Source organism: Alligator mississippiensis, chromosome 5 (genome assembly GCF_030867095.1).
Source record: "Alligator mississippiensis isolate rAllMis1 chromosome 5, rAllMis1, whole genome shotgun sequence".
Classification (NCBI taxonomy): domain Eukaryota; kingdom Metazoa; phylum Chordata; order Crocodylia; family Alligatoridae; genus Alligator; species Alligator mississippiensis.
Window position 1 is genome coordinate 41,600,346 of NC_081828.1, and position 22,300 is coordinate 41,622,645.

Here is a 22,300-nt window from a genome sequence, read left to right on the forward strand (position 1 = left end):
AGCTGTGTAAAGACTGGGATGGAGGACAACACAGAAGACAGGACTGCCAAAGAATGGGGGATAACCTGGGGATTAAGATGAAAGCCTGGGAATTTTCCCCTGATCTGTCACAAATGTACCATGTGCCCAAATCACTTGGTCTCTCTGTGCCTCAGGTCCTCCTCTGTACAAAAGGGGCAAGAGCTTTGCCCCAGCTCACCTTGTGCATTAAAGACTGTGAGCTGGTCACATACCACAGCCCAGAGAAGTACCTACACCGATATACATCATCATAGACATCAATGGTGTTCCCAGACTGCGGAGGTCAGCTGGGGTTACCCCCTCTCATGAAACAACAGAAACAGGAAGGGGCCCAAAGGCCATGAAAAGCTCCCTTATGCTGACAGAAGGAAAAGATTAAAAGTTGTGATTTCTCCCCACAACATTTCCTGGGCTTCTCTGTGACCCTTCACTCACCCCACCCTAACACTATTTAGCAGTCAGAGGAGATGAGCCCAGGGGGCCCCTAGTTGCAGGTAGCACAAAGACTGACTGGTGCAAAGAAGGAAGGTCTCCATGCAAAAATCAAGGGGATGCTCAATGAAAAAAGAAGGCAACTGAGAAGCAGAATCCCTGCGTGTTAGTGCAATGCACAGGTAACCTGTGGAACTCTGTGCCAGAGGATTCCAGGGAGGCCAACAGCTAAGCAGGATTCAGAAAGGGACTACAGATTAATGTGGATAAAGAAAATATCCACAGTGATAAAACTGCATCAAGGATAAGACACCTAAGCTTGACCTGACCTCTGAAAGGTAAAACTGCTTCCCCAGCCTTCACTGTTAATGTCTGTGATACTATGGCTAGTGGCTCGAATGGCCAGATTTGGGGGGACTAAAGCTAGGCTCCTAAAACTGCCCAGAGCCCTGACAAAAATTGGGAGTCATATGGTGGCTACTGAGGCTTTTGGCTGGGCCACGGTTCATAATAGTTCCTGGCTGGTGGGAGGCCCTGACTAGCCACGTGGCCTAGGGCCCATCCACATATAACTCTCTCCATAGGCAGTTTCTTCACTAGGCATGGGCCTCCTTCCCATGATGGCCCATTCCAGTACCTGTAGCAGCCCCGCAGCACTCTCCCCAGGCCTTTCCCTTCAAAGCCACAGCCCACCCCTCAGTGACACAGCTGCATCCAGGCCCATGTGCTCTTCTTGAGTTCCAATCAAAGGTTCACAAAGCTGGGGAGGCCTCAGCCTCAGGCAGACTGGCAATAACACAAGCAGCTGGCTGTTAGCTCTCTGACCCCAGCTCACACTCTCCTCCTGAAACTGGCACCACCCAGGGCACAAGCATCCAAAGACTAGTGTGTAAAACTTGTGCCCCTGGGAGTAGGCGTGGGAACTGCTCATCCCCTGACCCCCACTGGCAGGAGCACAGGACACTAGTTGCTTCATATCCCCCCAGTGTACCCAGGCCAGGCCAAGGCAGTTATTACCCTTCACCATCCATCCTGAGGTAGTGCCCAGGCAGCCCTAGGTTTCCTAGTCACTCCCTATGGAGCCTGGGAGACAGCAGAAGCTTCTCCAGCCTAGCCAAATGCTTGGCAGAGTGGTGATGGGACTGCTCATGTGGGAGGTGGTGTGTCTGCATCTGTGCCCAGCTCCTGTCAGTGGGCTGCCCTGCCCTAAGAGAGGAGGACCCAGCAACACGCCATCAGATCTTGCTCCTGGGACAGGCACTGGACTTCCAGCACTTAGGCCCTACAGGAGGGCAGGAGTTGTAGGGGGTAGAGAAACATTTCACAAAAAGGCCTAAAGCACTGAATTTAGCTCTGCTGTCCAGCAGCTGCTTTCCTCCTGTCCCAGGCACCACCCCCCACCCTGCTCCCACCTCCTCGGGGCTCTCCCACCCCTTCCTCAGTAAGGAGACAAGGGGCCAGTGCTTCCCCGCACTGTCATGGGCACTGGTTGCTCTACAATTCCCCAGCCAGGCCCTACACTGCAATCTCATCCTCCAGGCTGTCGCCCAGGTCCTGCTTGGGCCGGATGTTGAGCAGGTGTGGTGGCTCCTCCTGGGACCACGAGTCATGCTCCTCACTCTCATCCGTGTTGGACTCGTACTCCGAGGCAATGCCCGACTCGCGGAACTTGATGAGCTCCAGGCTGCCCAGGACCTGTTCCTGCGGGGCAGGCATGGAGTTAGGCAGGAAGCGATAGCACTCCAGTTTCACCAAGCAGTCACTCCTACCTATGGGGCTGCCCAGGGTGCCAGGAAAGTCAGAGCCATGGCCCAGCTGCGGCAGATGAATGTCTTCAGGCTTCGGGGTGCTGGGGTCACAGAGCACAGGCAGAACATTGGAGCGGAAGGTAATCTCCAACAGGCTGTCTTGGGAGCCCACTGCAAGAGAAAAGCAGGCTGAGAGAGCAGTGGGACCAGCCCAGGGCATGGCCAACTGCCCCAACATGGCATGTCTGCCAGCCCAGATGACAAACCATAGCCCTTCATCCACCCACCACAGCTTCCTACTCATCTCTCTGCTGTGTCAGGTGTCTCAGGGAGTCGGGGTGAGGGACTGGTCTCCCACCTTACACTCACCCACTGTTTCCACAAACAGTCTGTGCCTTGCTCAGTAAGTTTGTGTAGAAGGGTGCATCTGCAGTCCTATGCACCTGCACCTTGACACATCCACCCTATAAGCTGCACCCTGAGCACCCACTCTACACACAAACACCTCATGCACTGCACTCCTACGCACACTTTACACATGCACTCCTCCACCTCAGGCCCCTGCAGCCTACGCACTTACCCCTTATGCACTTGCGCTCTGCCACTATCCACAAACCCTCCTATATACTCATCTATACATAACACTCTACAAACACTCTTTACACATCTGCACTCCTACACTATATGCAAGCACCATGCTACATAGACATAAACTATCCCCACCAAACATACCATACTTAGAATGCTTCTCTACACACAATAATCATTGTGGTGATACTCTCCCATTCACATCAGACTGGTCTGGTCATTAAGGGCTTGAACATGCCTCCGTCAAATCCAGCCAGAGACTTTCCACTGACCTTCCTGGGCGCTGGCTGAGCTCAGATGAGATATGCATGTTGTGTGCTGATGAACAACAGCAGGGATGCAGAGCACTGGAGATGCTCAGACAGGGCTATGCAATGACTCCTCCTACTTATGTCTATGGGGTGGATCTTGGCTCTTGTAAAGGGAGGACTGGGGAACCCTAAAACAGGAACTCAGCAGTAGGACAGGGGTAGGGGACAGGGATCTTGGGGTCCTCCAGGACACAGCAGATGCTGCACCTTGGTGATGCCTCACAGGCACCAGCTGCAGATCTCTCCTTGCTGTGCACCGGGATTCCTTTTGTTGCTGGCTGGGAGGGAGGAAGGGGAAGGAGCTCTTACTGGTGGTGCTTCCTGACAACTTCAGCTCCAGCTCCTGCACCTGCTTGACCAGCAGTGAGATGTGCTGCAGCAAATCCTTGTTCTGCAGTAGGAGCTGGTGCACTCGAGCCTGGGCTTCTAGCCGTGCTGCTGCCTCTGCGGCCAGCTGGTCCTTCAGCAAATGAACCTGTGGGACAGACAGGGAGAGGCAGTGGGCACTATGCCAGGGAGCGCTGCCTGTTGTCCAGACAGCCGGGAATGCAACCTGCCCACAGCAGAGAACTGGGAGCTTGGAACTCCCAGTGGGTGCTAAAGAGTTGTATGTCTGCACCCCTCTAAGCCTACAGGAACTCCTCATCTGCAGGGCCCTCCAGCTCAGTGCCCTCTGAGGAGCTCAGACTTCCCAGTTCTTTGTCCGGGTCCTTGCCATTAGGAGCTGGGAGCATCAGAGTCAACTTGCAATTTTCTGAACTAGAGGGTTGGGCAAGGCAACCTGGCACCTGAATGACACAGGCAGTCTGTCCCATAGGACTCTGATGCCTCAGAGAACACCCAAGGTCAAACAATTCTCCAAGCCATTTCTTCCTTCTAGGGCTCATCAGGAATGACAGGGAGTTTGCAGGGGGGTAATCTGTAGGGGAAGAGCTTATTGACCTCAGTGTAGCTACCAGCATCTATTTCACAAAACCCACTTCCCCTACTGGGAACAGCTGCCTCATCTTGGCTGTCCCCAAAAAAAAGCAGAAGCTTTTCCAAAGTGCCTGTTCTGGATGTGAGCAAAGACAGCAGCCCAGCACCCAGCTCACTCAGCTTCCCAGGCTGAGAGTGAGGCCAGTGAACCGCTGCCTCCTTCCCCAGGACAGGCTCAGAACAAGGACACAGCATCACATGGACACCATGGGAGTGGAAAAAATTGATGAATCCCCTTGTCACAAGCTGATTGCCTATTTGAGACTCAGAGTGCTACATTCCCCAGGGCCAGTGTAGCCAGCCACATGCACAAGGGAGCCAGGCAAGTTAGGATTTAACAAAAACCAACACAGCAAGAGTGCCTAGAACAGTGGGGTCCAACATTTGCCTGGTATGCCACAAATAACCCTCCCTGAGTGCCTCTCTGATCCCCTTTCCCCTACCCAATCTGCTACTCTGCCTTCTGCTTACTTCCTTGTTCTCCCTGCTCAATCTGCCACTTTGTTTTCTGCCACTGTACTTTCTAATCCCTCCCCAGTATGCTGTGTACCACACACAGATTGCCCATGGTGCAGGCTGGCTACCCTTGGCCTAGAAAGTTGTCCTTATAGGTGCTGTTGGAAGGGCAAGTCCCCTCACTGCACAGCTACTGGGTTGTTCTGCTTATACTAACAATGCTGTGAGCTGCTGCCCCTAGGGCAGGCCAGGGTCCAAAGACAGCTTTGCTTCTCCTGCGCAGCCCACAACCTCCTGTGCCTCTGGCACAGAACCCTTCTTTGGAGTAGATAGCATGAGTCCACTGGAACCACTTTGCTACCTGGAGCAGCATCAAGGCAGGCAGGTATCCTTTACTCTACTTCACAGTGCCTGGGCACCCTCACCTGATGGACTGTCACGATCATAATACTCTTGGCAGGCCAGAGCAAGGATTTTTCATAGTAAAAGGGGAGTGAAGTCAGCACTCCCAGTTTACCTGACACAATGATGCCAGAAGATAGGATGTCCAAGCAAAGGCTACAAGGTGGGAGCTCAGGCCAAACCCAGACCAAACCAGAGCTCTGGTTTCATCCTCCTCCCCGTGCTTCCTCCATAAAGCAATGGAAAGCTTCTGTCACATGCTCACTGATCATCTGCTCTGGGACCAGCAAGCAAGAGAAGGAACAGAAGGGATTCTGAGAGAGCCATGAAGATGCTGGTCTCTGAAAGCCAGGACAACACAAGGTCCTTCCTGACCTTGCAGCCATTCAGCACCGAATGCTAGTAAGCACATCGCCCATTCCACCACTGTCAGTGTCCAGTCACTCCTCCCAGAAGTCCCTGACTGGCCCAGTGGCAGGGAGGTATATGGGACCTTACGTTCTCTTTTCTCATTATCTACAGCAAGGAGTCCTATATGGAGAGTCAAGGCATGCCGCAAGATTTGTTGTGCTCCAGGTAAGTGCTGGCGTAGCTTTCCTCTCCAGCCCAGGAGAGGAGCTACGTTACAGTCCTTTGGAGAGTGTTGCCCACTGGGTGGATGAAGCAAAAACCCTGGGATATGCCAGCAGTAACAGAATAGCAATTAAAAGCTGAACGGGTGCCAAGGCTCATTGTCAAGCATGTCAGAGGTAAAAACATCTTCCTTTCTCTCAGTGGGATGGCCACCTTCATGCCAGGCATCTAGGGAGAGGACACAGATCATATCCAGCACTGGCTGGGAGGAGAAGAAGCAATTGGTGCCCAAACTGCATCACTCACAGAGAGAATGGGATAGGAGGCACAGGCCTGGATCCTCCCTTCAGAGGAAGGGAGATGAGAATTCCTGTCACTGCCAAGCGAGAAACTTTACAGCCAGGTGTTAGGAAACACTTCCTAAGAGTGAGGCTCCTGCAAGGAATTTCAGAGAGGCTCCACAGTGTTCTGTCGTGCTCCCTGACTCCCAGCTAATGCTGGTTAATTATAACCCCTCAGGTCAGGAAAGTGTTTTTTCCATGGATGCTGAGAAGAGAAATATGGTTCACTCCAGCCAGACTGGAAGCACTGATGGGGAACCGAACAAGGCCTGTTCTAGCAGAGAGCTGGCAGGGACAGGGGAGGGGGCCATGTGAGATCCAAATGGCATTTCATTCACATCCTTGTAATTACAACCCAGGTAATTATAGGATGATCTGCGTAATTATAGATCCATCTGCCTGACATTGATCCTATGCAAAATAATGGAATGGCTGACACTGGACTTGATTAATAAAGAAATAAAAGAGCTCAGTATAATTAACGCCATTCAGTACAGGGGTTTCATAGAAAATAGATACCGACACATGTACTCAGTAGCCTTTTTCTGATGAGATTACAGGTTTGCCTGGCAAAGGTAAGAGTGACAAGGGAACATACTTCAACTCCTGAAAGGAATCAGGTCTGATCCCACCTCGTATTTTGATTAATAGATTAGAATGAAACACAATTAAAATGGGATGCATTAAATAAATTCAAAAGTGGCTTGCTGATAGGTATTCAGATGGGGAATCATCTGAGTGGATGTGTGTCTACTAGGGGGGTTTTTTTTTGGTCCCATGCTATTTAAAATTTTTGGCCATGACCTGGAAGAGAGCATGAAAGTACTGATAGGGTTTGTGCATGACAAAGAGATTGGAAAAGGGGGTAAATAAAGAGAGGGAAGGAGCACGGATACAAAGCCATTGGGATTGTTTAATAAACGGGGAGGCAAGCAAATAAGATGTGCTGTAATATGGCTGAATGTTAAGCCCCATATCTGTGAACAAACAATCTGGTCTGAAGCTGTAGGACTGGGGACTCTGTCCTGGGAAGCAGTGATTCTGCAAAGAACTTGGGGGTCCTGGCTGATGAATGGCTACTCATGAACTCCCAGCATGATTCTGAGGCAATGCCATCCATCCTGGGATCTACTGAAAATCAGGGCAATTGGCAGTAGGAGCAGGAAGGTTCTACTGCCTCTCTATTTGGGATGGGTGTGATCACTGTGTCCAGATGTTGTATTCACAACTCAGGGAGAAGGCTGATAAACTGGGGTTAGAGGTGAGGCCCAAGATGGATTTAAATACTGGAGAACGTCTCTTATAGAGTGAGACTCCAGAAGTTCCTCCTGTTTAGTATTAAACAAGAGAAGGTTAAAGGGTGACTTGATCACAGTCTATTAGCACCTTTATGGGACAAAATACTTAAGGTAACAGGGTCATGGGATCCACTAGATTCAAGATCTAAGAGCTGATAGGTGAAGCTTGACAAATTCAGACTAGCAAGTTACCAGAGGGTAATTACCTCCAGAACAGCTGAGTAAGTGTGGTGGACTCTCACTCCCTGGAGATTTGCATACTAAGATTGGATGTTTTGCTAGGAAATCGACGCTAGTTTTAACAGGATTTAGTTCAGGAAAGTGCTACAGCCTGTATTATAGGCTATAAGATCTGTGACCCAATATACAGGGCAGCCTTTAATGCTGCAGATCAGTTCCATAATACTAACTGGCACATCAAGCTACCCACATGCTGCCAGAAGGTGAGAGAGACCAGGTCTGTGTTGAAGAAAGAGGCCACCAACCCAGGACTGGGCCCCAGTGTCTTCTCTGCCAGGTCCACTTATCACTGCCGCCCACGAATCCTGTAGCATAGGAGGGCTTGCCCTCCCTGATCCAGGAGTCTCACCATGTGTCAGCATGTTAATGAGGTGCTGAAGGGGAAGGAGAAGAATGCTCCTCTGCAGATTAGGGGCTCACTGCAGGCTAGATCATAGCAAAATCACCTTTACTGCAGAGTGTAACTCCAAGATCCAGAACATTACATAGGAACATTTTCACTCAGAACCTGCTGCACCATCTTCTGACTTATCCCCAAGCCATCTCCCTGCTCCTTCCCAAGCCTCCTGCTTCTAAAATGCCCCTGCGAGGCATCTGCATACTCCGGGGTCCCACCTAATAATCATAAGGTCACAAATAGAGAGGGGCGAACCTGAGCCACAGCCACTTGGGTCTGTTGCTGCTGTTGCTGCAGGAGCTGCTGGAGAAGCTGCATCTGGTGGTGGGCAGACAGGGGCGTCCCCAGGTCAGGCAGCTGGGCAGAGGAGGGGAGCAGCATCTTGGGTGATGCAGTCAGGATGCTCTCCTGGTGCAAGGAGCCCTGAAAAATACAGAAGAAATGAAAACATGAGTCAGGGCAAAGGGTGTTCCCTGACTGCCTGACAGCAGGAAGCTGAATTTTTGGTTGTAGCTGTGTTGATCTAAGGACATAGGCAGGCGAAGTTCTCTGGTTAGATGTGACATTTTTTATTAGGCCAACTGAGTAGACAGCAGGAAGGCACCTGGTATGCTGAGATCACTGCCCAGTGTCCACTGTTGCTCCTCTGTCTGTCTGTGAGGCAGGGACTGTCTCTTTGTTGTGTAGTTGTGCAGTACCCAGCATAACGGGGCCTATTAGTGGGTTTCCTTGGTGCTACTTCTCTGTACATTAGTTATGGTAAAAATTGGCACTCCAGGTACTTGGGAGACCAGCAAGGACATCCAGTAATGCTCCTAATAGGGAACATTTACAGGTCACTTAACTTCCAAAGCATTGTTGGATTCCCACAGCCCTCACTATGCCTGTGAGCAGAGTTAGCTGTAATTAACGTAGTTTTTAATCCCATTCATACCACAGATCTTCTGCTTTGTTAGCAAACACCTTCCGCTTACACAATGGTGTAATTTACATATAGGCAAATCAGGTTCTCCTTCACTGCCCTTTCTTGATCAAGGCTTCTGGTCTCTAACCTGGCTACAGTGCTCAAAATTCACCTAGCGAGAGACAGAGCCCAAAGCCTTCCCTCTCACGCATCCATTGACTGTCCTAAGGGAAAGCAGGCAGGTAAACAGGGGTGGTCTGCTCTAGGGGTCCAGGTCTCTTCTAAGCCTCCTGCTGGTTTTCCAGGAAGGACTGATACTCAGTGGTTGAACAGGGGCCCAGTGTCAGAACCTCTGGACCAAGACTGTGCTATCGCCAATACTTCCTTTTACCTAGGCACTGACTCCTACCAGGCAGGTCTGGACAACTGTGCAGCCCAATATGCCCAAGCTGATGGACTGTGGCCTGCTTTTCCACAGAGCAGGGCTCCACAGTGCCACACGTTCTGCCGGGCTGGTGGAAAGCTGGCTACCTTTTTCAACACCTGAGATGCCCAACAAAATCCCTTTGCTTTATTAGGCAGAGTCATTTTTCTCAGCTTCTTCTTGTGGATGTCACAGCAGAAGGAGAGGTTCTACTAGGTTTTGCCTCTAGAACTGTTCTGTCAGCATCACGCATTACAATCGAGCTGGGGACATCCCAGAAGACCTGCCATGGACCCCCACCCTGCAACCTCATTTTGTCATGGGAAGGTTTGTTGGCTTGTAGCTAGGATGGGATTTACCAGCCAGAATACAGGCACAGCATGGCAGCCACAGGGACTGCCAACCTGGAAGGACCTGAAGCGCTGGTCTAGAATTAATCAGACCTCCAGTAAGTCCCTATTCTCACAGACCCCTTGTGCAATTTTCCCTTCCTGGATATTGTCCCACAGAGATTCAGTTGGCACCTCAGTGCTGATTTAACAGGCAACCTCATTATTCTGGAAGCACTGACAACAGTTAAAGGGCAAAACAACTTGTTGGCAACTCAGACTGGATTCCAGAAACACCCCAGCTAGCTGCCACTTGGTCCTTGAATTCAAGGAAACCAGGGGAAACCTGGGCTAAACATGGATGAAGGACACTCACAAAGGCCAAGCAGAGACTTTCTTGTGATACCTGATTCGGGGGAAAAGGCTTTTTCTTGGGGGAAAAAAATCAGTGAACATGAAAAATAAAGTGGCTCTTTCAACAATATGTTTCTTTGATTTTTGTAGGTTTCCACTGAGCCCTCCCAACACTATTTAAAAACATGTTTTGCCAAAAGAGATTAAAACCCCAAAAGTAAAGTTTGTAGTTTTTGACAAAACCCCAAAACATTCTGTAGAAAACTGTAGTTCAAAAGCAGACCCTTTCCAGAGGAAATTTCCATTTGGACCAAGGAGCTGGAAGGTTGGGGTTTTTTTTGCAGGGGGGTTAGTCAAAAAAATTTATAATGGCTCCAAGCCCAGACCCACTCACCGAAGGCAAATTATTTCAGAACTTCATTAGGGCATCTCAGAAACAAATGAGCTGAAGTGATAGCTTTGATCTGGGAGCAGCGGAAACTCTGTAGGCTGAACGCTGACCTCCACAGCTTGCTCGCTCACTCCATGCACCTCCCCACTCCCTGCCTCAAGCTGTGCTGTACTTGCTCTGGAAGAGGCTTCCACTCCTAATGTGATGAAAGGGCTATGTGAACGGGCAATGACACAGGGCCAGAGAGTCAGACTGTTAATGCCACTGGTCATGGTGTGGCCCTGCCCACACCTCTGCCAGGAGTCCCAAGAGTACAAAGACAGGGAAGGGAGCACTAACTCCAACTCTACAGGCAGCCATAAATTATCCACAACTGACTACCCACAAATGAACATGCTCATTTGTGAACCAAAATCCCAGTCTCTTCCAGGATCACCCATGGGCCCAAGGCAGCAAAGCCCTTCTGGCTTCAGGGAAAGCCACTCCAGGGCAGAGGGGTGAGACACAATAACACTGTGAGCTCTGCAATCTCTCCTGGTCCTGTGGGTGAGGTGAAACCTCATCCCACCCCAAGCAAGCAAGGACTCTATCTGCAGCATTGCTAGCTTGTGGAACTACAGGGACAGACAACATGATGCCCTAGTGTGTTGAACTGGATGAGCATTTTTGCTCCTCCACTCCTGGGTGCTGCAGAGATGCAAGCTCCTCTCTGCCTCATGGATTCATAGATTCATAGATGTTAGGGTCGGAAGGGACCTCAATAGATCATCAAGTCTGACCCCCTGCACAAGCAGGAAAGAGTGCTGGGTCTAGATGACCCCAGCTAGATACTCGTCTAACCTCCTCTTGAAGACCCCCAGGGTAGGGGAGAGCACCACCTCCCTTGGGAGGAGCCCGTTCCAGACCTTGGCCACTCGAACTGTGAAGAAGTTCTTCCTAATGTCCAGTCTAAATCTGCTCTCTGCTAGCTTGTGGCCATTGTTTCTTGTAACCCCTGGGGGCGCCTTGGTGAATAAATCCTCACCAATTCCCTTCTGTGCCCCCGTGATGAACTTATAGGCAGCCACAAGGTCGCCTCTCAACCTTCTCTTGTGGAGGCTGAAAAGGTCCAGTTTCTCTAGTCTCTCCTCGTAGGGCTTGGTCTGCAGGCCCTTGACCATACAAGTTGCCCTTCTCTGGACCCTCACCAGGTTATCCGCATCCTTCTTGAAGTGTGGCGCCCAGAATTGCACGCAGTACTCCAACTGCGGTCTGACCAACGCCCTATAGAGGGGAAGTATCACCTCCCTGGACCTATTCGTCACATATCTGCTGATGCACGATAAAGTGCCGTTGGCTTTTCTGATGGCTTCGTCACACTGCCGGCTCATGTTCATCTTGGAGTCCACTAGGACTCCAAGATCCCTTTCCACCTCCGTGCCACCCAGCAGGTCACTCCCTAGGCTGTAGGTGTGCTGGACATTTTTCCTCCCTAGGTGCAGCACTTTGCATTTCTCCTTGTTGAACTGCATCCTGTTGTTTTCTGCCCACTTGTGCAACCTATCGAGGTCTGCCTGCAGCTGTTCCCTGCCCTCCGGCGTGTCCACTTCTCCCCATAAGAAGACCTCCCCCTGGTCTTCCAGGAGACACAATATCCTCAGCCACAGTGGGTGTGTCTACACATTCATTAATGCGCTGCAGTTACTGTGCATTAAGTTTAGCAATTGGATAACTGAGTACTAAATCAATGTGCAGTAACTAGCACTACTGTCCAGCATGCTACTGTGCAGTGTTATTAGGCTACTGCGCAATTAGCATCTCGTGCAGATGCATCCAGTGAGTGGGATAGGCTATGTGTGCACTGTCTGGAGGTCTCCCAGGATAGAACCACAGGCAAGCACCTCTATTTGGGAGCCCTTTTCTTGGGCATCCCATCCACATTCTGGCTGGAGAGCCATGGGGATGATCCCTGCCCTGCCAGGGGGTCTACCAAATGGCAGAGTCACAGGACAGGCAGCTATTTACTTTCTGGTTCTAGTGAGGTGGCAAGAAATATAAGCATATCTGCCTCTGGAGTTCAGGCATTTCTGCCCATGGGCCCCAGTCTCCAGACACCAGGAAGCTCTATCCCCCACCTGAACAGCAGTGAAAAGACCACAGTGGACCTGGGACCCAAAGGTCATACGAGGTCTCTCTAAGCCAGGGCCATCTAGTGAAAATCCCAGAGGAAGTAAACAGGAGCTGCTGTGGTGAGAGAACACGGCACCTCCACGCCAGATACCCAGCCCCAGAAACAACAAGCAATGTAGTGAGAACAATCCCAAATTCACATCATCCTGTGGGGCTGTGTTCTGCATTAGGAGTTTATGGCCCAGCTGTTTTAGGCATGGCTGAGTACTGAGGTACCTTGGCATCCAGATAGGAGTTTGCATCTTTCCCCACTGCATCGAGGTCTGTCACCCCACGGCTGAACTCCAGGATGTCGCTCCCTGTCACTGGGATTTCCACTGCATCAATATCGGTCTCCTCTGCAGCAGCAGCTGCCTTCTCAGCTCCAGATGCATGGCAGACTAGAAAGAAACAGCAATGGCAGGGTTCTAGTGCAATCTTCCTTGAGGAAAAACCAGCTCTGCTAGGCACAGTTCCCCTCCTTGCTCCCCAGGTCAAGGACAAGGCCTGCTCCTCCTGGCAGGAGAAGCACTTGCACTCTTGCCATATGTTACATAGTCCACATGACTCATCCAGAGCTGGCTTCTTTGATACACCTGCATGCACATGTATATACCAGAACTGTCCAACACTCTCCTTATAGCCTGGGGGAAGATGTCCCTTTATAAATCCATGGTGTGTCCACACCTTGAATACCGTGCCCCGTTTTGGTCCCCACACTTCAAAAAGGGACATAAGAGAACTAGTGAAGGTACAGAGAAGGGCAACAAGGATGGTCAGGGGCATGGAGGGGCTCCCATATGAGAAAAGACTAAAGAGGCTAGGCCTATTCAGTTTAAAAAAGAGATGTTTGAGGGAGGACATGAGAAAGGTTTACAAAATACTAAATGGCAAAGAAAAAGTAAATTGTGATTTATTACTTACTCTCTCACAATACAAGAACTAAGGGTCACAAAATGAAACTAGTAGGTAGTTAGTTTAGAACTAACAAAAGGAAATTCTCTCTTACACAGCCTGTAATTAAAGCATTGAACTCATTGCCACAAAATGTTGTGGAAGCTGATAGTTTATCCAGATCCAAAACAGGACTGGACAAATTCTTGGAGGAAAGGGGCATCAGTAGCTATTGAGCACAGGACTTAGTACAGCCTCTGAATCAGAACTTCCTGGACCTTAAATGCCGGAGGGAGAGTGGAACAGTAGAAAAAACCCAGGCCATACCCAGTTCACTCTCCCTTTCAGCATCCACTCTCTGTCCCTGTGCGACACAGGACACTGAGCAACATGGACCTACAGTCTATGTTCTTAAAGCCTCACCTGTAGCAAATGAAAGATAAACCAGCTACCTTGGCCCTGTCTCATGGAAACAAGGTGGAACCTCTGGCACAGACAAAGTGCCAGATGAGAAATGGAAGAGTCCATCATTAGCCAGATAGTGACCAAATGGGGTTTCTGACCCCCCTGAAAACTCCTCAGCAGTTAGTGAGAGCAAGGGAGACATGCTGACTGGCTGTTCCTGTAAACTGAGCTGCAGTGCTTGGCAAAGCTTGAACCAGTTCCTTAGGTCACAGAGTCCCCCACTCCCCCGCAGAGGAATAAGCAGCTCATCCCCTTCTGGACTATTGTTACAGGCTGCCTGCAGACTCAGCAATCTAATAGCGCCTTGGTTCATGCTGGGGTCACATTCCTGAGTGCTCTCCACCAGAAGGGAGGGCACTGACATTTTGATGGAGACTCCTTTAGACTCCTGAATGCAGTAATGCATTAGCAGGAAACTCCACAGCCATCCCTGGGCTGAAGGCTTGCAGACAACCTGGGGCTCTGGCTATCACAAGGGGAGGAGGCAGCACTGGCTACAGTTTTGAGTTGGCAGCTTGTCAGTCTAGCAAAAACACCAGCTGATGCAACTAACCCCTTTGTGGAATGGTGTGAAGGACCTGATACTGTACACGCATGGCCTTTGACTGTCAGACGTGCAGGGTTGCCAACTCTCATGATTTTTGGCATTGTTCTTAAAGTGTACGCTTCGGGAATGTGAAAAACTTAGCTCTTTATTTTATATATAAATATATATTCTTTTTATATAAATATAAATATACATAAAAGAAAGAGCTAAGTTTTTCACATTCCCGAAGCGTACACTTTAAGAACAATGCCAAAAATCATGAGAGTTGGCAATACTGGATGTGCTGAGGGGTGTGACCCACCCTGTACATCTCACAGGACATAGCTCTGAAACTATACCACAGAGGATGTGGCTTTCATCTGAGAAGTAAGTCCTAGGAACCAAAAAGAATGACAGAAACAGGGAACTGGGGGTTTTGCATATTGTCTGAGCCTCTGTAATGGAATATTAAGCAGGGTAAATTTTGATGTGCTGTGCTCTATGTACAGCTGAGGGAATACAGACCTCAGTTTCATCTGGACTTCTCCTTGGGAAAATAGCTTGGTAGCCCTGAGCTGGGGGCTTCCAAGCTCTGAGCTTTGATCACTAGAAGCACTTGCAGCCCAAAAGTTTAACAAACAATGTGGGGTTCACAGATACTCATGGGACTTAAACCTATGGAAGGGATACACTAACTGCTTTTGTCACGGCCTCCTGCATGACCTTGTTAAAGCACTAGGCTACGTTCCATGCCTTACCACCCCAGTGCTGGGATCCCTTTTCCTATGGGTACAAACACGTGCCATCCCAAGCCCCAAGTCATACCACTCAGTTTTGCCAGTGCCCAGTCCCAGGCTCCTTATACACTAGTACTGATGCCCCTCAGTCCTGCCCCATGGCACACCCCAAAATCCAGTCCATGCCATCTCTGTCCACCCTACAGGAGAGGACAGACACTCTTCATTCAAAGACCCCTTCCACCACAGCACAGGCACTCTGTCTGTACATGCACCTTCTCCCCTGGCACAGCCTGCAATTTAACCCCATGAACCTGTGTTACCTCACTCTCCTGGAACCGGCTCAAAGAGTTAGTCCTGAGACTGATTGACAAGAGTCCTGGAAGCCTGCTGACTTTTGAGCTACCTATTCCCTGTTAATAGCAACTCTGAGCAGGGACTTAACTAAGAAAAAGCCTTGGAGGAAGGGCTGTGTTTGGGGCCAGCAGCTGCTGTTATGAAGTGTTCCCTTTGCAGGGAGTACATATTGGTGTGGTCTGTGCACCTGAGCCAAGGAGAGGTGGCCAGGATCGTGAACGCTGCCAATGGGATCCTAGCAAGGGGACAACCACAAGGATGGAGCCAAAGGCCACTTACTGGATGAAGTCCCAGACTGAGCCCACATCTTCTCAGGGAGTGGAGATATGGGTAAGACCCTGCTCTCTTGTAATTGGGGACGAATTCTGTTGCAAGCCCATGGCTCTACAATTTGTCTCTGCCTGTTGGCCATTGACTATCTGCACCTGCACACTGTGCCTAAAGGGACTATAGCCTGCATCAAACAGCAGACTTCCTGTACATATGCCTCGTTGAGATGTTTGGGGACTTTTGCTTGCCGTGCTGAGCACACAGCCCCTCCCTTGGGCCCTGCCCTGGCAGCTATGAGTGCAACGTACCTGAGATGCTCACATCATCACCATTCCTCTCACTGTCGCCATCCTCCTGCCCATCTGCATTCTGCTGGGTGTGCTGCAGGCTCAGTTTGTGGCACACCTCAAAGGCCTGCCCCACTGTCCGGACAATGCGCATGGCCTGGCTCTGGGAGGGTTTGGAGGGAGAGATACCAGAGACGTCACCATCACAGGGCTTGACAGCAAATGGACACACTTCCCACACCACTGTAACAGCCCCATGACATAGTAGGCTTCATGGCTGGTTGCTGGTGCTCCCAAAGGAAGGGCACAGCGACTTGCAATGCAGTAACTGCTATGGCCTTATACAGGCAAAGTCTGGCCCCAGGCTGTAAAAGGGGCTGTGTTCCCAGGCACCCCACAGCCCCTCAGCAGAAGGGAAGAACTCTGGTCCTTAGCGCTCGACAGGCTTATGGCCTCAGGCAGCTCTACCCAGATGAGCTCTCTCAAGGGGTTGCTTTGTAAACTCTGGGTCTCTTTGCCCCCTGTGTGAATCCTCAATGGCTTTCCCTGCTGACTGCCAGTGGAACAGAGTCAACCTTGAACAGCTCTCAGGGTGGCCTCACAGGATGCCCTCTTAACTCAGAGAGCCATTGCTCTCTGCCCTCTTCCATTTAGGGTTCATACATACTTATGCCCAGGGCAGGGGGCTTGCTGTGGGGAGGTGGTGGTATCCTCTGGTGAAGGATCTTTTCCCAGCTGGCCACACAAGAAGGGGACAAGTGAAGTGCTGGCCACAGGTTTCTGAAAGCTGCATCCTAGGGCACTGACGTTCCACTCTGGGGGAGCTTCATGCAATTCTTCACTTTCACCCATGGGGAACCAAGCCCAGAGCAGCAAGTTTAGCCAACCTCCTCAGCGGGTCAATGGAGAAAGGTGGATCCCTCAGCAGAGCTAACAACATACTGCTCCTGTTAGGACCAATGTCCTTCTATATTGGAGTCACTGTGACACACCTGCAGTGGGAAGGGAAGCATTGACAAGGCCATGGGAGGTCCCTGGGGCACAACAGCTGCAATACTTCTATTGTAGTGACAAGCCCTGGTTGTACATGGACAGCATTGGAATAGTTCTAGGAGGCTGGGTGCAGCACCTTTGTTGATGGCTCATGGAGGAAATGCCTAGGTACTAGCCTTCAGGTTTGTGCTAACTCAGTGCTCCTGGGCATTTCTGATGCCCAGAGGTGAAATGAGCATCCGGGTGCTAGATGTTCCACCTCATCTCTGGCTAGATGGGGAGGCCACAAGGGAGAATCTTGAAGCTCTGGGATCTCCAAGAAGCAGACATTCATCAGGGTCAGGATAGTGCTGCCTGTGATATGGTGCGTCTGAGTCAGCAGGCAGCTTCACCCAGCCCCAGCCTGCTACTCCTGCCCAGCAGCATGTCAGGAAACCCAACAGCTTGGCCATGCTTACCTTCTTCTTGGACTTGAAGACATTGCACCTGAAGATATTGCTGGAGCCATCCCTGGCAATGTAGCTGAAGATCTTCAAGTCCTGGGAGTCATGTGACACATAGAATATCCTGCAAGGACATCAGGGTGGGCTGAGGTGGGGATGAGCATACAAGAGGGAGACTGGAAAGGCTTCACCCACTAGCTCACCAGACATGGAATGAGGTGCTAGGAGATGCACAGCGTAACAGATGGTTTGGCATGCACACTGCTTGATAGTGGGTCACAGGCTAAGCCAGCTGGGCACTTTTTTCAACGGAAGTTGTTTTGGGGGGACTAGAAATACTGACTGACACCAAAACATTTCTGTGGAAAGTTTCTCAGTTCCAAGATGAAATGTCTCATCAAAATGAGGGTGAGGGCAAGGGTACAGGCATTACTCCAGTAGAACAGGCAGCATCTCATTGCTTAGGATGCAGACAGGGGAGGCTGGAGGACACCAACTCAGCAGAGCAAGGATTTATTAAACATTCAGCAGACCAGAGAATCACACGGAAGAGGGAAGTGACCCTGGCTCTGCCACATCCCAGACAAGTGCTCTTCATGTTGTGCTATAGGGTCAAGTTCTCCTAGAAGAGCTCTTTCACAACTGAAAATGCAATAACCCAGACAGAAATATGCTACAAACCACTGATGAAGGCATTACCTGGGCTGTGGGAGATCCAGTTTTAACTCCCTGCTCTTATTTATGGCAGGGATTTGAACTCAGATCACAACACACCTCAAGTGGGTATGCCTATTCCATGGAGGAAGGATGGGGTGGAGGGGGCCGATTGTGTTTCTTTCTCCCTGTGATGCCCTTCAAGGGGTTTTGGTCCTGTGCCACTGCCTAACGAAACAAATTCTGAAGCCCGGATGCTTCTTGAAAACTGGAATTTCATTTCTATAGACAGCCTAAGGCCTGGCTTGCCCATTACTCCCAGTCTATCCCACAGACCCCTCTCCTTTTCATAGACAGTGCTCCCTGTTGGGGTGGCAAACCAATGTGTTGGGAGCAAGGCAGAAGCAGGGCTGCTCTATTTCCATACCAATGTCACAGTGAGCTGCGACAGGGGCCCCACTTGTGAATCCTCCCCACAGAACACCACAGACCCTTTAGAGTGAGAAGAGAATGGCTGCTATAGGTCTTTGCTCTGGATACCAGCTGTCCTCAATGCTCATGTTCTGCTCCCTCACACACAGGCAGGCTAATCTATCTGTGCCCCTCAGGGCAAGACATGAGCTGCAGCTCTTCTGCTATTCCAGTCCTCTCTCCCCACTCAAAGCTCCCAATGTGGGCAGAGTGAGTAGTAAAGAACCCCAGTGGGTTAGCGGGTGGGCATGGGACCTGGATGTTTCAGGAGGTTCCCCAAGGTAGCCAGCTACCGATGAGCTGGCACTTTAACTGCTCTACCTGAGAATGGCCTTGTGCATGGTAACTGGTGGAGTTTGTGAGAGAGAATGTGAGAAAAGCAGGAGACTTGCAGAGCATCCCCTTTCTTCAGTCACTCCTAAAGGCTCCAGCATGGCCAGAAGCTCCATGACTGAGCTGCTGCGCCAGGCTGGTCAGGCTCCTGAGAGGTGAAGACCCACTGGAGTCGCATGCTGCTCAGATTCCCTGACAGGTCTGGAGGGGGAACAGAGGGCAACTAATCCCTGCACAGGAGAGTGGTTCGCCCTCTCTTAATTGGGCTCATTAAAAGGGGCTTAGCAGTGTCCGGCTCCAATCCAGCTCCCAGGGAGTAGGAGTGGGTCTGCCCTGATGTGACCCAAGCAAGGCCTCCTTCTCCTGAAGGGGCAGACTGCTGGCAGCCAGTCCTGAGAAGTGTATGTGAGGCTTGGAGCTCACAGGCTCTCACCCTTCTCACTCACTCTTTGGCTCTGACCAGAGACAATGTGATTCTACTAGAAACTCGGGAGGCTAGTCCTTTCCTTGGGCTCTGTACCGATCCAAAAACCAAGTTAGCCTTGCTGTAGGGGGAAGTTCCCATTTGCCCTTGCTGTCATGCTCTGGGCTCACTAGTCTCCAGAACATTGTCACACAGGGTAGGAGCTGGGAGGGGGTGGATGCCCTGGCTTGCTCAGGGGCCACATGCTGGCATTGACCAGGTGCTCAGGGTATGTGAGTGTGCCCTGCAGAGGGGTGTGCTTTGCACAGCCTTGCTTTGCAAAGAAGCTGCCAAGATTCCCCTCTCTCCACCCATAGCAAAAAGCCAATAATGCCACGGAGAGACAAATTGTTCACTGACCAATACCTTTCATCTGCAGCTCAGAAAATGAAATGTCTTCTTGGGTTCAGATCGGCAGTGGCATCACAACATACCAAGGGAATGCAGCCAACAGTGTCTAGAAGGGGCATCTGAAACCCAGTCCCCTCTTCAGAGGACTCTGGATCTGAGGACAACTTCATAGGGAGGGACTGGACTGGACAGTTAAGAAGCTTTTTAGTGAGACAGACTGGACCTTGCAGCCAAGACACAAGCCAGCCTTTCTGCTGACTCAGCAGGACTCCCATAGCTGGGGCCTGTAACTGCTGGTTCTGCCTTGACATCCCTCTGTGCTGATATGATGCAAGAAAACTTATAGCTCAGGGATCATGGATTGGGAGGCCCAGATAGAGCTGACTATGTATTGCTCACAAATACATGGCTGGATTAAAATACAGTCTCCTGGCAACCCAGCGGGAGCTGGGAGCAAGTTCTCTCCTGCCCTAACAGAGAATTGACAGGCAGCATTGCTAGAGCTGCAAGGGAGGCAGCTCTGCTGGGGAAACTGGCTTCTGAACATCCAGGTTTTGCACACAGAAGAATCCTCCACTGATTTCTATGTCTGAGGCTCCCATGAGCTGCAGGGCAGAGCTCAGGGCAGCTGCATGCCACCAGGTCACTGGGTGGGCAGCATGTCAGAATTCACGAGAATTGCAAGCCCCAGATTGCTAGGTGGCCTGTGTGTCAGTCCCAGCCCTGCTTCCTGTGCCCCAGGCACTGCATCAACTACATGTCAGAGCACACAGGATCTGCCCGCCCCCATGGCCACTGGGGGATGCATGTCAGAGCTCACTGGAACTTCTTGCCACCTGCAGATGGCCCTACCTGTAGATAGGATCGTGCATCACCAACATCTTGCTCTCATCCCAGGTCCACTCTTTTTTCTGCAAGGAATGAAGCTGTAAATAAGTTAGATGCTGTCCAAAGGTCCAGGAAGTGGACTTTAAAGCCGCACCATCCCCCCTACCAGAGCCACCCTTCCTGGGCGCCAGGAAGGATACACAGGCAGAAACAGCCTGAGACTAATGGGATTACATCAAAAAGTCAATGAGAGTATACAATGCACTCCACCAGGGACCTGAGAGGCAAGCAGGCAGGAAGTGCCACTGCAGATCCAGGCATCTGCTGAGACAGGGCACTCAAGCCCCAACTTATCCCTGGGGCAGCCTCAGAGATGGATTAGTTCCTTCCACAGAATCCCTGGAGCATGGAAGTTAGACGAAGAGGACCCAGTGATCAGATTGTGCTGCGAGGCAGAACATGGACCAGGGAGAGGGTGAACCATCTGTCTCTCTGACTGTGCCTCTGACCCTGGGCATCCTGTTGGAGGATATAGTATGCAAGGCTGTGTGGTCTGGATTGCTGCTCCAACTAACAGCGCAAGCCACCAGTGAAATGAGTTTAATGGTTCTCAACCTTGCTCCTAGCAGATGTCAATGCCCACCACAAAGCTCATCACCTGCTCAGGCCCTCCTAGCCTTCTTCCCCTCTTGAGTGCCCATTGTTCTTATCCCCTTGCTTAAGGTGGCTAAGAGAAACAGCAATGGCAGAAAACATTTTTGCTGAAGCAAGATCTTTCCCTCAAGTAGTGGGTGACAGGGTTAATTTAGAGCTGGCTGCTCTTAGCCTGCTCAGCGATTAACAGAGGGCTGGACTGTCCGCTGTCTGGCAGACACCCGCAGGGACTGACCTTTCAGAGAAGCCCAACCTTTATGCCCAATTACCGACCACCCTCTCCATCCTGCCTTCCTCTTGCCTTTGATCTTCATTTGCCCTTCTACACAGCGTTTGAATGGCTGCCAGACTCATTATCCCCTCGGCAGTGCTCCTGCTCAGCAATTTACTGTTCTCCCCTGCTCTGTTCCTTGCACTCTTGTGGCCAGCACCTCAGGAGTTATGAGTATCCCTGGGGCCAGTCTGGAGGACTGGGAAACGATAAATATTAGTGCTTATAGAACTGAGAGACTGATCATACTTCTGAGAGCCAGGCAGGTCACGGGCCAACTGCCAGCATCCTGCTCTGCTGATGCACCCAACTTCTCAACTGATTTAGCCCTGAGCTCCACATACCTACAGTTCTGCCCATGCCCCTAAGTTACAGCCCCCCCCAGCTATCCCAAAGTGACCTTCTAAGTAGGCCTTGTTCGGGTTGTGAGGAAGACTAATCCTGTGAAACTGGGGATGCACCAACACCCCTGTGCAGCTTGGTCTAAACCCTCTCGAACTAACGCTTACCTAACCTGGACTTAGTAACTTTTGGTGATGAAGACTGTGCAACCTATTTGCAAGGCTTCACTACTCTCCCAGTCAGAAGGTTTCTCCTCATGTCTAACCTAGATTACCCCTGCTACAATTTAAACCTTTTACTGCCTGTTCTGTCTTGTCAGAGACATTGAGGACAATTGATCACCATTTTATAACATTTTTTTTTTAAAGTTTGCTGTCAAATCCTTTCTCAACCTCCTCTTCTCTAGGCTACAAAGTCCCGATCAGTATGGAGAATATCTTTGCTTTTACCAACAGGCTGTGTCAGATTTCTTTTTTATCATCATCATTCATCTGCATTCCCATCACATATTAGGATCCTGCTGTTGTAGAGAACAAAGATGTGCACTTCCTCTGACATGGCAGTAATGTCAGAGATGTTTCCAGCCCTTTGCTAGGGGAGGATGATGCTGGCTTGTGCAGAGGAGA

The 22,300-nt window shown here is 50.6% G+C and overlaps 1 protein-coding gene across 4 annotated transcripts in view; it reads right to left on the bottom strand.

Moving 5' to 3' along the window:
* Nucleotides 1-22,300, bottom strand: part of NOS1AP (nitric oxide synthase 1 adaptor protein) — a 156,776-nt gene that overhangs the window by 21,332 nt on the left and 113,144 nt on the right. For 3 of the 4 annotated variants that reach the window (XM_019486551.2, XM_006276166.4, XM_019486552.2), the window contains exons 4-10: nt 20,432-20,505; nt 17,323-17,431; nt 15,893-16,034; nt 12,573-12,736; nt 8,041-8,208; nt 3,410-3,575; nt 2,223-2,372 (exon numbers count right to left, since the gene is read on the bottom strand). In XM_019486551.2, the coding sequence (XP_019342096.1) occupies nt 2,223-2,372; nt 3,410-3,575; nt 8,041-8,208; nt 12,573-12,736; nt 15,893-16,034; nt 17,323-17,431; nt 20,432-20,505 (973 nt within the window). The remainder of the gene's footprint in view (nt 1-2,222; nt 2,373-3,409; nt 3,576-8,040; nt 8,209-12,572; nt 12,737-15,892; nt 16,035-17,322; nt 17,432-20,431; nt 20,506-22,300) is intronic. The other variant, XM_006276167.4, reaches the window with a different exon arrangement.